The 14696-nt window shown below is 39.1% G+C and overlaps 1 protein-coding gene across 1 annotated transcript; it reads right to left on the bottom strand.

The window, feature by feature from the left end:
* Positions 1 to 13087: 13087 nt before the first annotated feature.
* On the bottom strand, positions 13088 to 13681 carry LOC142182015 (uncharacterized). The gene is made up of 2 exons (XM_075255796.1): positions 13246 to 13681; positions 13088 to 13179 (listed from the first exon to the last, which is right to left on the bottom strand). The coding sequence occupies exons 1-2, from the start codon at positions 13679 to 13681 to the stop codon at positions 13088 to 13090; spliced, it is 528 nt and encodes a 175-aa protein (XP_075111897.1).
* Positions 13682 to 14696: the final 1015 nt, after the last annotated feature.

Genomic DNA, 14696 nt, shown 5'->3' with positions numbered 1-14696 from the left:
TTCTGGATATTTTTAGATCAATATTCCCATCTTTCCTTGGAAATACTAAAAGGCCCAAAAATGTTATCATGAAAGCCACTCGTCTGTGCTTATCCCACTTCTGACAACTACCTTTGTTGCATAGCTTGTTAATCGGATTGTTGAATCCTCCTACATGACCATACCTGTTGTATATGAAGCATGGATTACAAAAACCGGCGGCCAAATTTGGGTTGCGGACCGTCCTGGGTATTTTTAGTGAGTCTAGGAATCGATGTACCGTGACAGTTCTTGGGGCGACCAGGTATTTTTGCCTTAACGGAAGTTCAGCATTTCCGATGTACCCAGCCATTTCTTCCAGAGTCGGAGTGAGTTCAAAATCGGAGAAGTGGAAAACATTGTGTGCCGGGTCCCAGTAGGTGACCAAAGCTCTTATGATATCTCCCCGAGGCTGGACTTCCAATAAACCCACGAGACCTTTCAGATATTTCTTGACCTCATCTTGTCCTTCAGCACCTAGATCATCCCACCATAGCCGTAACTTGACAGGGATTTTAGTCATTATCGAAAAGTGTTCATTTTGCATCGTGCTCATCCTGCACATTTATTAAGGTGACTTTGAACAAAAATAACTTGACTCGAAAATATTTTGCCTATATATATTATTTGTTTTTTATTTTTTATTTTATTTTTTTATGAGGGAGATCAAGTTTTCGAAACACGGCCTTTCAGCACTTCGGGGATGAAGATTTTAAGGCTGTGTGGGTCAATTTGGACAAAAAAATCCTAAACATGACCCAAAGGTGGCTGTTTATGCAAAGTCAGCCTTCCAGCGTCCCTTTTGGGAACATTCGGCTATTTATGACAAAACAGCATCACCCGACTTATTTTGACAGATTTTTTTTTTTTTTTGGTTTTGGTTTTGGCTATCTTAACAAAAGGTGGGGTTGAACCCGATGGGGGTTGCCTACGTATCTCACATCCGGTGAGAATCAAACCGGCGTAGTTCGGTCCATCGTGAATAGAGTAAATCAATTAAACCCCTTTTTTGGAATACGATTTTTTAAAGAAAAAGCAAGAATATGTTTTTTTTTGGATTTTATATATTATTATTATTTTTTATTTTTCTTTCAAAAAGAGATAAAGAAAATATTCTTAAGGACTGCTAAATAGCATGTTTTTTGGGATTTTTAATAAATCAAACTAAAAGACAAATTTTTTTTTTTTAGAAAATACCGGTGAGGTTTTGACATTACTTGGACATTGGTTTTATTTTTCCAAAATAAGTAATTATCTCCCTATACTGCTATTTTCTTCCTTTTTTAAGTTTTTTTTAGGAACCGGTCAACATGCAGATCCGAAGAAAATAAATGCGCAAAACAAACGGGATGCAGCAGGATGGTCTTTTCATTTCAGGTTACCTGTCCTAGACGGACCCAACCCCTGTGTTGAGTCCCCTATGTTAAATGCAACATGATGCAAATAGGCGTTCCTACTAGGCATCCGGCATGAGGTTTCGTTATACTAGGTTTATAACCTGGGTATATGTTCTAGACTGTGTACCCGAGCGGACAACTCGAGTCGAGGAGGGGCTACGTACCGGGGACCCGCGAGATCGTCCGGCTTTGTAACTTGTCCGGCCTCTTTCTTATTTCAGGTATTGACACTAACAAAATAGGGAGTCTCGACCAGCGAGCTTCTCCCCGGAGGTAAGAAGAGAAAGGTTTCGGCACAGTTTATATACAGTTCAGATAATATCAAAATGGTGAAAGACGACATTTAGCACGTTATGCCAAAACATGTAATAAAAATCAGATAATAAAGCCAAATATAACAATTATTCTAAGCTCGAATTCTTGAACCCTGAACCGGAGGTTCTGGGTAGAACTTTCCCAGGCGGAGTCGCCAGAGCTGTCACACCTCCTTTTTGCGCACCCCGCCCCGAAGGGTTAAATGCGCGAGGGAGTTTTTCCAATTTAAGTGACAATATTCGAAACGGGATTATTTATTTAATTCAGAGTCGCCACTTGGGAAAGGTTTGGCTTTTGGTGTCCCAAGTCACCGGTTTATCTTGAATCCCAAATCGAGGAAAATATTCGACTTTCCAAATGAAGTCTGCGAACCAGAAATTCTAAGTAAGGAATTCTGTTGACCCGAGGGAAGGTGTTAGGCACCCTCGAATCCCGTGGTTCTAGCACGGTCGCTTAAATTGTTATAATGGCTAAATATCTGATTTAAATACATGTTATGACTTATGTGCTTTCATTAAATTTAAAACCGCTTTTATTATTATCATTTATTTTATATAGAATTGCAACGTCGTGAAAATGCATCTCGAACCACGTCACAATCAATGCACCCATAGTGGTTAACACATTTCGACTCCGTTGAGATTTGGATTTGGATCACATAAATGCGCACCCGAATTTAAGAATGTAATTTAATTAAGTTGCGCCTAAAGAGTCTACGCGTTATTATCTTTGGGGAAGGCAGTGAAATTCACTAAACAATCCATCCCAAATTCTAAGTATTTATTATGATTAATTGTTGAGGGCCCCGCAATTTGCATTTTTTATTTGGCGAGGCTCGTCTCATTATTTTAGAAGGGATATCCTAAAGCGACTACATTTCTAATGTGTTTGTCTCTAAAAAATAGAAGAAAAAGATACATGCTAATTCGATTATATGCTTTGGCCAAATCCGGATTCTTGTTAATCATCTGATCAATTGTTTACCAAAGAATGAAGAATGCTATACTTCGTAGAACATGTTCTTAATTTGATAAAAAAGGAAAATTAACATACAAGATTGATGGAATGCTATACTTACTCCAAACGACCTTAAGTTAAATTTAGATTAGCCCCTTTTAACAAGATTAATAGTATTACTTATTAGAGGATGCTACCAACAGTATTCGGAGACTCGTCCTATGAACTGCCTAATGAAGCTGAAATTCAGGAATTTAACATTGTATCGTATTTGACAAAATTTAAAAAGCCATCCACCCTACATATTTAAAGCATGACTGGAGAAAGAGTTTGAATTAACAATTATACTAAGCAATTACACATTCCATAAATTATATAACTATGTCATGTATACTACTAAGCGAACCATTTTGCAATTTCTAAACACAAATAGTTTCCATTAAGTACAAACTTACTAAGATGTTCTCTATTAGGCTACAAATCAAAAAATTACACAATTTTGGCAATATTTACAAAGCTGTAAGTAAAGCAATGACTGATTAAATTCCTTTGCATCTTCATTTCATGCTTTCGACTTCTACATCAGTGTGAGGTTTAAATGTGTACCTGAATGTTGAATATCAATAGAAGAAAAAGAAGATAGGGAGAATCAGCAACAGCAGCAACAGATAACAGCAACGACAAAGCGACACAGCAAAAATGGCAACCCCAAGCAGAATAGAACAAACAGTAACCCGATGATACAGTACTCAATGTTGATTCTTTCAAATACTCAAGGGAAAATCCTAAATCTTGACAGAATCAATAACAAACTAGATGCTGAACTTCAAACAAAAGAATGAGGAAAGAAGCAGTGTTTTCAGTTCCAGGCAAACAAAAATTTCTTTTCTAATCCCCCTCTCTGATTTCTGAAACCCCTCTTTCTTATTCAAAGCTATTTCTGACTAATTTCAGCACCTCTTTATATGTGTGTGTGTATCTGTGTCTGTGTGTGTACGTGTGTATCTCTCTATCTGTATCTCCTCTCTATCTCTGTCTCTCCAAAAATCAGTGTATATATCTCCTACTCTTCTTATCTCTCTGAAAATCTTTTGTATCTCTTTTTTCAATCCCCTTAACTAATGGAAGTTCTGCCCTTTTTATAGCCTAGCATCAGCCCTTTACAGTCTGTAAAACACATTAGAAATCCCTGCCCATGTGGCCTCCTTACTTTCCAGTTCCCATTCAACTATTTAAAGTAAAACCCTTCCCATGATATTCCCCTGCCAGCCCTTTATCATCTTATGTAAATTAAAAGCAGGGTATGGGCAGCCTGAGGATGGCCTGACAGCCCATGCTGTCCCATTTGCTCTAATTATTAAAGCACTATAGTGCACATGCTATCAATTCAAAACTCAAGCTGAACTGAAACCCACAAACTAAACTTATAAATGTTTCTGATTCAAATTGAACAAATCACAGGCAACATACTCCGTTCCTAATTGAATTCAAACAAAATTTCAGCAGACAAACCAATGACAGGGATCAGATTATCATCATTCCAAGCTGAACTAATTGACGACGTATATCGATTCGACTATACTAATTGTAACACATACAATCGAAGCCAATGATCAGAAATCCAACAGTATCAAATGTGTGATTCAAATTGTGCTGACTGAACAAGGTTGTATTGTGGCTAATTAATCAACAAAATTTAAATTCAATTGATTGTACAGCTTACACACATACACACGATCAATAAATAAAGAGAAACTTGACTAAATACAGAGGTCCGGGCAAGGTGGACAACACAGTCGACAAAAATTCAAAACATAAATTAAACAAAATATTTGGACATATGAACAGACATTCAATTACAACAGACAAGATGAACTGATAAAGAAAAAGAAAACAAAAATTACCTTAAAGCCTTGAAAAATCAGAAAGCCTTAGCTCGGATTTGAATTGACCTTTCTTGGGGTTGAACGGACTTTAATCGAAGTGTTCTCTACTGAGAACACTTCGATTAAGGTCCATTAGACCCTAATCATTTAGTTCAAACGGACACAGATCGGGCTCAGGGTTCCTAGGGTTCCTAAGGGGCAGATTTGGGATTTGTGTTTCCCTGGTTAGATTCGGACCAAACCAAGCTTGGTTTGGTCACGAGGGAGGTCAAGGGATTGTCTAGTGTAAATCCGGGGGGGTTTGGTGTAAGTCGAGGTCTGGCTCGAATCTTCAAATGAAGATTCGATAAGGTGGGAGGGGATTCGAGACAAAGGGACAACAGATCCATGTTCAGGGTGGTGAGGCGGTCCTATAGTGTTAAGGTGGTGGTCACCGGCGTCCTTGCCGCCGGGTTTTTGGTGAGGGGAAAGGGGGGCGGCTCTAGGGTTCCGTGGTGGCTTGGGTTAGGTGAGGGGGATGAAGACGAAGGAGGGGTTCTTGGATAGGGGCAGGGTATGGTATGGAGGCTTTTATACGGGGTGGATGGTTGGGTCTTGGCCGTTAGATCACTCGAGATCAACGGCCTGGATCTAAAGGTTAATCCAAACGGTGTCGTTTGGTTTAGTATTGGGGTCGGGTTGGTCCGGGTGGAATGGGTCGGGTTCAAACAACGGGTAGGTGTATGTGATATTGGCCGTTGATCATTCTGAGATCAACGGCCCAGATCAAATAAGATCGAAACTACTTCGTTTTGGATGCCCCTGAGATCAGCTGGTATGGACCGGGTAAGACACATGTTTTGGGCTGGGTTGTTTTGGTTTGGCCTGTTTGTTTTAATTTGGACTGGCCCAATCCGAAAATCCTTCTTTTTTTTTCTTTTTAATCTCTTAAATTAAATTTCCAAATAATATTATATAAAAACATTAAACAACAATTATCACACAATTAATATTTAATTACACCAACATCACTTAATGACAAAATAGAATGAAAGATGCATTTTTTGTGATTTTCTTTTTAATAACCGGATTACGGTTCAACGACATATATTTTTATATTTTTGTTTTTGATAAAAATAAAAATGGACAAGATCGCAAATAACTACCAAAAATGCCACGTAAAAATCCAAAAATTGTACAGCAAGACCAATTGCTATTATTTTTTGTTTCTTTTGGAGTGATTGTCGCGAAAACAAAAATCACGTGCTCACAATAACCAGCTCGGAGTATTTTCTTGGCGAAGACAAAGCCGTTCATATGTGGTCCGCAGGTCCCCGCATGAATTTCCTCCAATAATCTGGATGCTTCCTTTGCGTCGACACTCCTTAGTAATCCCAAATCAGGAGTCCTCCTATACAGGATTCCTCTGCTATGAAAGAAGTTGTTAGATAGTCTCCGAAGTGTGCGCTTCTGAGTAGGATTTGAGAGTTCTGTATATTCTCCCTACGTCAAATATTCCTTGATATCATGAAACCAAGGTTTTCCGTCTGCTTCTTCTTCTACATGAGCATAGTAAGCTGGCTGATCATAGATCTTTATCGGAATAGGATCAATGAAGTTCTTGTTTGGGTGCTGTATTATGGACGATAGGGTAGCCAATGCATCGGCAAACTCATTCTGAACTCTGGGAACATGTTGGAACTCTGTCTTTGTGAACCTCTTCCTCAACTCCTGTACATGATGCAGATAATGGAGTATATTGGAGTTCTTAGTTGCCCATTCTTCTCGGATCTGATGTATAAGCAGGTCTGAATCTCCGATCACTAGTAATTCCTGAATGTTCATGTCAATGGCCAGCTTGAGCCCTAAGATGCAGGCTTCGTACTCGGCCATGTTGTTGGTGCACGGGAACCTGAGCTTGGCAGATACCGGATAATGCTGATCGATTTCTGATACTAGGACTGCTCCTATGCCAACTCTTTTGAAATTTGCTGCTCCATTGAAAAACATTCTCCAACCATCACAGGATTCTACAATATCTTCCCCTATGAAAGATACCTATTCATCGGGAAAATATGTCTTTAGAGGCTCCTATTCTCCATCCACGGAATTTTTAGCAAGATGATCTGCCAGTGCTTGTCATTTGATTGCCTTCTGAGTCACGTAAACAATGTCGAATTCACTCAGCAGGATTTGCCACTTGGCTAGCTTGCCAGTGGGCATGGGCTTCTGAAAGATGTACTTCAAAGGATCCATTCTTGATATGAGATTAGTAGTATAGGCACAGAAATAGTGCCTCAACTTCTGAGCTACCCAAGTCAGAGCACAACAGGTGCGTTCCAATAGAGAATATCGAGCCTCGTACGGGATGGACTTCTTGTTGAGATAATAGATGGCCTACCCTTTCTTCCCGTTTCATCATGCTGCCCCAGAACACAACCGAAAGCTCCATCCAATACTGCAAGGTAGAGTAATAGAGGTCTACCCGGCTCGGGAGGGACCAAAACTGGTAGCATTGACAAGTATTCCTTGATTCTTTCAAAGGCTTTTTGATAATCATCAGGCCATTTGGTAGCGGCGTCCTTCTTCAACATCTTAAAGATTGGCTCACAAATGACAGTGGATAGAGCTATGAACCGACTGATGTAGTTAAGTCTTCCCAAGAAACTCATAACCTCTTTCTTGTTCTTCGGTGGTGGCAATTCTTGGATGGCTTTAACCTTTGATGGATCCAGTTCTATTCCTCGGCGACTCACAATGAACCCAAGTAGTTTTCTGGCAGGAACCCTAAATGCACACTTGGCGGGATTCAGCTTCAAGTTGTACCTTCTTAGTTTGTTGAAGAACTTTCTCAGATCTTCCATGTGGTCAGTGGCTCTCTTGGATTTGATGATGACATCGTCTACATACACCTCGATCTCTTTGTATATTATGTCATGGAAAATGGTAGTCATGGCCCTTATGTAGGTGGCCCCAACATTCTTTAACCCAAACGGCATCATCTTGTAACAATACATCCCCCACGGTGTAATGAAAGCCATTTTCTCCGCGTCTTCCTCATCCATCCATATCTGATGATATCCAGCAAAACAATCAACGAACGACTGCAGTTCATGCTTGGCACAATTGTCAATTAGAATGTGTATGTTCGGCAAGGGGAAGTCGTCTTTCGGATTGGCCCGGTTGAGATCCCGGTAGTCAACACAAACTCTAACCTTCCCATCCTTCTTCGGCACTGGCACAATATTGGCTAACCATGTTGGATACTCTACTACCCTGAGAACCTTAGCTTTGACTTGCTTGGTGACTTCTTCCTTGATTTTCAAACTCATGTTAGGTTTGAACTTCATGAGCTTCTATTTTACTGGTGGACATGTCGGATCGGTTGGCAGTTTGTGAGCTACAATAGATGTACTTAGACTAGTCATGTCATCATAAGACCAGGCGAATATGTCCTCATATTCCCTTAGAGATTCCGTGTACTCTTTCTTTTCTGATGGTGATAGATGAACACTGATGCGCATTTCTTTGACATTTTCTGCATCTCCCAGGTTGACAACCTCAGTTTCGTCCAGGTTAGACTTAGGTCTGTTCTCAAAATCCTCAACCTCTTCTGGTATATCACCTTCTTCTGAGTCTATATCCGTTTGTTGTGTTGTCTCGTTGCATGTCACAATCGTCGGTTCATCAAGATAAGTAATAGCAATGTTGTGTAAATAAAGCAAACGATAAAAAGTAATAAGAGCAAGATTTATAAGAAACTGAAATGCTTTGATAAATTTCATAATTGTTTTGAACATTGGAGCTCTTTTTTTTTTTGATCCGCTAGGCAATCGCCTAGGGTTAATTTTTATAACTAATAAAATCATAAATAAAATACATTGTCAGGGGGTCTAACATAATGAAATAGATAAACTTTGACGGTTACATGAAACCTATTATCAATATTGAGTTTGAAAGTCAACATTGATATTACATTAGATCTAGCATTAGCCAAGTGTTTAAAATGTAGTCGTGCATAGTGAGCGTCCCATGATAGAGTGTATTTCGACTTTGTTAAATTTATGGAAAATATATCCAAAGTCCAGTATTCAGTCTAGATTTTCTTTAACTGCATCTTGTACCTGTTGCTGCACTTACAATAATAGCGTAACTCATTGTGTATTTGTGTGAACCTTTGATTGCCATAAAAGTGTATGTCTTGTTCCATTTTTGACTGCATATTACCCCATTGTGTCTCAAATTCTTCCTGCATCGAAGGTTGCCATGTTGATTCCCTCTTGAAGAACTGTTCAGCTGTTTGAATAGCATTGTTGCTCCATCCAAGCCTTTTTGCTATTAAAGAAAGCATATTACAGATGATTTCTGCGTAGGCGTGCGTTAGCTTGAGATGCTCATAATGATTCCTTGCTGTGCAAAATTTCCAGCACCTCGAAAATGCAAGAAGTTCTCCTTTTTTTAGTCTTCCATGGGTAATTGTAATGGCCCATGCTTTGTCCCAAACTTTAGGTGTGCAGAAAACACTACCCAATGTTCCTTTATTTAAAGTCCGAAGTCTCATGAATCCTTTGTGGCCCCATGTTCTTGGCATGTGCAACCATGCTTCTAAGCTTTTTACTCCTATCGAGTACTTATCCTCGATCCCCTCCCTTTGTTTAAGACACTTCCAGTCGAGAGAGTGCATTGGATTTATGTAGGTTGATGTGTTTGAAAAGTTCTTTATGATGAACTTTAATAAAGCTTCATTATTTTCAGACACAACCTGCTGCCAGAACCATGCGATGCACTTTGTATCGTTCTGTTGTATTCCTAAAGACTGGTTCCCTGCATATGCATTTTGTTTCCTGTTGTATATTGAAGATATCCACCTACTGGTCACTTCTGCAGCATTATGGATGTTGGGTTCATCAGTGATTCTGCTACATTTGACCTCGATGTCATGTGTTCTTCCTTTGTGTGTTGTTGAGTTCCCTACACTATTGGATACTTCATGTGCTCGACTATGATGCTGCATTGATGATTTCTTCCTCTTAGCCTTCTGTTTTTCTTTAATGGATTGCCATTTCAAATAATTGATTTTTCTCAAGCTTATGCATGTCACATTTCCTCCTTCAAGGGATTGAGCACAAATTACTAATACCACCCATAGAAGTCGTATTAATTGACATGGCTTGAGAACCATATCGATTCCTGCAAAAAAGAACCCAAGGTTAGTAAAATAACATTTGTCGACTTCCTTTCCTCCCCTAGGATTTGAAATCATCCCCTTTGCCTTTGTGTTAACCTCTCCTTCTACTGCCTCAAAGCCTTTACTCTCAGAAATGGACATTGCATTTTGTCTCCATTAACTAGTCTTCTGCCTTGTGTATCCAGATGATTAAAAGAGTGGCATTCTATGACTCTTTGACCAAGAGCATAGTTTGCCAAATGATCAGTTAGCTTGTTCCCCTCTCTGAAAATATGTGTTATCCTGCCATTGCACAGCATTAGCATCTTCTTTATCTCTTTCACTTCCTCCTCAATAACCCATGGTGGTTTCCACTCCCTTGTGATGACCTTCTTGATCAACATAGAATCAGTTTCTACCCATATGTTATTCATCTCATTAGTCAAACAATGTTTCACGGCCTCCAAAATTGCCCTTGTTTCTGCTTGAGTGTTTGTCACCTCTTGAATTTCTTTTCCACATGCATAGACCAGATCTCCTTCCTCATTCCTCAAGCAAAAGCCAATTGAACTCCTACCTGGATTATCTCTCGAGGCCCCATCAGTGTTAATTTTTGTCCAACATGTCATAGGGAGTTCCCATAAAACCTTGTTGAACTTCAGTTTGAGAGTGTAGTTCTCCATCATTCTAAGTATATCAGGCCATCTGAATGGTACTCGATCAATGCCTGACTTCCTTAGTTTAATAAGAGATTGAATAGTATTGCAGACTTGGTATACCACTCGATTGGTTGACACTGCCTCACCATGCTTGTTGTTGTTCCTCATTCTCCATAGTTCCCACACAATTATACCTGGCAGTGCTTGGAATATTGGTTTGAGTCTCGTAATTACCTTTTTTGTCCAGCATTTCACAATAGACTGATGCAGGTTTAAACCCTCAAGAAACAATCCAGCATGAGAATAGAAGTAAGACCAAATCTTTAAGGCTGTGAGTGATCGATAGAAAACATGGCTTAATGTCTCTTCCTTTGGCATTACACATCACCAACATTTAGATGGTAGTATCCCATCCTTCTAATTTCATCATCAAGTGGTAGCTTACCTTTCCACAGTTTCCACATAAAAAATGAGATCTTAAAAGGCAATCCTTTAACCCACATGTTGTCGTATGTAATAGTTGGATCTTTCCTTCTCCTCAAATATTCCCAAGCTGACTTAACCGTGAATTTACCTCTTGTTTCCAAACACCAGATAGGTTTGTCCAGTTCATCATTCATCGATGGAGCTTATATGGTGTGCATAATGTGCATAGCTAAGTCACCTGGCAATATTTCTCTGATTTTATGTTCATCCCACTGCCCTTCCACAACAACATCATTCACACTATGGATTGTTTCATCAACTAAACTCCGGGGGTATTACAAAGTAAAGGGTCTCCAAGCCTATCCAATTGTCAAACCAAAATAGGGAAGATCCCATTTTTAGTTTCCAGAAAATCATATGTTTAGTAGAGTCTCTGCATTCCAACATTTTTCTCCAAACGTGTGATCCACCTCTCTAAGGCACAACAGTTGCATGCATCTTCTTCAAATATTTTTGACTCATAAAAGAGATCCATAAAGATGGCATAGTCCTGAAGATGCATCAAAATCCCACTCCTCTTTCATGTTTAGGTAAGCATAAAGCATCCCAAGATGCCCAATGTCTAGCTCTACCATCAATAGAATTGCTCCAGTAGAATCTCGCAAATAACTTATATAGTTTGTTTAAAACATAGGCCGGTGGACTTACTACAGAAAGTACATGAATTGGCATGGTTTGAAACACACTGCTGATTAGTACTGCCCTTCCTCCGATCGATAATAGTTTCCCTTTTCAAGCTTGAATTTTTATCCAGCACTTTTGATATCAAATCTTCATAATACTCCATTTTTCTCCTTTTGTACAAAATAGGACAACCCGGATAGATGAATGGGAAATCCTTTCTCTGTATACCAGTTATTCCTTCAATCTTCCTAACAACTTCATCGCTTGTAGAATGGTGAACATAAACCGTAGATTTTGCCTTGTTGACTAGTTGTCCAGATGCTCTTCGTAAGCATTTAGAACTTCCATAATCAATCTTAAAGAAGTATCATCTGATGATGAGAAAATGATTGCATCATCTGCATAAGCAAGATAGTTGATCTTAGGGCTCCACTTCGGCATTCCGAATCCACAAAAGTACAGATTATGATGTAAAGCACTTAGACCCCTTGACATTGCCTTTGCAGCCAGTATAAACAGTGTACGTGATAGAAGGTCACCCTGCTTCACCCCTCTGGTTGACTTGAAAAAACCATGTGGTTGGCCATTAACTAGAACCGAATACCAATTGTTTGATACAATCCCAAAAATTAATCCAATAAACCATTCAGAGAATCCCATCTTCCTCAAGATCTTTGTGAGAAAAATCCAGGAGAGTCGATCATATGCCTTCATCATGTCCAATTTTAGAACTACATTAAGGTCTGCCTTTGTCCTCAATCTAATGTCAGTGATTATTTCTTGAGTGAGTAATACATTCTCAGCAATACTTCTACCTTTTACAAACCCTACTTGCTCATCAGATATAATATTAGGAATTATATCCACTAACCTCTCATGAATAACCCTCGATATGATTTTGTTAGAGAAATTACTCAAGCTAATTGGCCTTAAATCCGAGAAGTTCTGGACATCCTTCTTCTTAGGTAGTAGGACAAATTTGTATGAGTCACAAATTTGGGTAGTTCCTGCCCACAAAAAAAAGCCTGCACCATGTCTACTATGTCTCCCCCAATGATTTCCCAACAAGCATGAAAGAAATTACCATTGAATCCATCAGGTCCCCTACACTGTCCCTATTCAAACCAAATACAGCCTTTTTCACTTCCTCAATTGTTGGCTGCATTGTAAGCTCACAGTTCTGCACTTCATTTAACATTACTGGGACATGATCCAATATCCTAAAGTTAGTAGGAATTGTGGATTCATGAAACTGCTGTTGGAAGAAAAGAACAGCTTCATATGCAATAGCTGATGGATCTTCCAACCAATTCCCATTCATGTCTTGTATTTGTTTCAGCTGTAGCTTCCTTCTTTTGCCATTAACATGAGCATGAAACAATTTAGTATTTCTATCTCCATCTTTGAACCAAGCCATACCTTCTTTGTTTTCCAAAATTCTTCTCCCAAAGCCCACACTCGAATAAGATCTGCCTGCACCCTTTGGAGCCTTTCACGATTTTGTATAGTTGGATTCAGTTCAAATTGTGTCTCATGTACCTTCACCACTTCCTCCAAGCTGGCTATCCTTTGAAATATATCACCAAATGTGTCCTTGCTCTATGTAGAAAGATCTTTCTTCAGTTTCTTCATCTTGTGATTAAAAAGTATGAAAGGACTTGCATGGAAGTCTTCCTGCCAATGCTCCTTAACTACATCCAAGAATGACTCATGTTTGATCCAGAAATTTAAGAATCTAAATGCTTTTTTGATCTAACCAGTACTAGGATTATATGTGAGATGCATTGGGTTTTGGTCTGAGCCAATCTTAGATAGGTGATTTATCTCCAAGCCTAGCCAAAGTTGTTGAAGCTCCATGTTGCCTAAACATCTGTCTAGCCTTTTGATTATGCAATCTTCCTCAGCTCTCCCATTCCACCATGTAAATATGCTTCCTTTGAAGCCAAGATCAAAAAGGTTGCATGTGGTTATACAATGTCTAAAATCATCAATCTCATTTATATGAACTGGGAGGCCCCCAAATTTCTCTTCTTCATCCCATATCATATTAAAATCTCCACCCACAAGCCAGGGTAAAACCATATTAGTATCCAAGGAATACAAAGTGTCCCACAACTCAATTATTTCTCTTGCATCATATTTAGCATAGACCATGGTAATAATGAACTCTGTGTGGTCATCAGTGTTGGTCATCTTTAAAGTAATTTGCTGCTCCACTAGAGCATTCATCATCAATTGATTGATTTGGATAGAGTTCTCCTTGTTTGGACTCCTAGAATATGCACCCCAGTATTCTCTCTTGGTTGTTTTTTCTTCCCTCTTCCTGCTGATTTACCTTTATCCATCTGTCTAGGTGAGATATCACCTTGTCTAGCAACATTTATGAAGTTTTGTGTAGTAGATTCTGCATCCATATCTCTTCTTTTTGCCATTTGTGTTTGGTCCTCTTCTTCATAATTTTCTTTATTGATTAACTGATTCCTAGTAGTTTTAGGAACCACACTCTTAGCACTGGTTTTCATCGTGACCATTTCCTTTGTAGTTGATGGATTAGGGCATGTTACTGCTTCTTGCATTTGAGTTAAGGTAGCCCCATCACCTGCATTAGTAATGCCTACGAACTGCTGCAATTCTAATTCCACTTTCTTCTGAGTTCCTTCCATTTGCTGTTGTCTTGCTTCTTCCTTTTTATTATCTGGATCTCCTGGATCATCTGTATCCCCTGCTTTAAAGGTTTGGACTGTAGGTTCATGTGTCTCAATAGTTCCAAAGACATTTGGTTCAGGATTGGATGGTGGTGTTGTGATTTTAAGAGGCTATTCAGATTGGAAAGGTTGGTCAACTGTAGTATTAGCATTGTTACTTTCTTCTACTCTTTGTACTTCAATTCTTCTATTTTTGCCATTGACACTTTGTTGTTCTATATCTGGATCTTTGTTTTGTATTTCTTCCACGTCCTCGTGTCCTTCTAGGAACTCTCCTTCGTCTGATTCCTCTTCACGTTGTTGCTGCCATAGTTTACCTCCCGAAAAATTGACACGATCCTTAAGACTTTCATGCTCAGGAATTATGCTTGTATCTAGTGATTGCGAGGGTGTTTCTTGGCATGACTGATTTGTAGTAACCTTAGGCATTGGGAAGGTTCTATTTACCCATTGAGAAGTATTCTCCTTACCTATTTCTGCACCTTTCTTAGTTTCATTCCTTT

Source organism: Nicotiana tabacum, chromosome 6 (assembly GCF_000715075.1).
Source record: "Nicotiana tabacum cultivar K326 chromosome 6, ASM71507v2, whole genome shotgun sequence".
Lineage (NCBI taxonomy): Eukaryota > Viridiplantae > Streptophyta > Magnoliopsida > Solanales > Solanaceae > Nicotiana > Nicotiana tabacum.
This window is presented reverse-complemented; position numbering and strand designations above follow the sequence as displayed.

Excerpts from the sequence above, each read along its gene's own strand:
- LOC142182015 (XM_075255796.1), bottom strand. The coding sequence starts at position 13,681 with ATGACCAACACTGATGACCACACAGAGTTCATTATTACCATGGTCTAT. Across the intron at positions 13,180-13,245 it reads CACATATAATCCTAGTACTG|TTAAGGAGCATTGGCAGGAA; the intron begins GTTAGATCAAAA and ends TCTTGGATGTAG.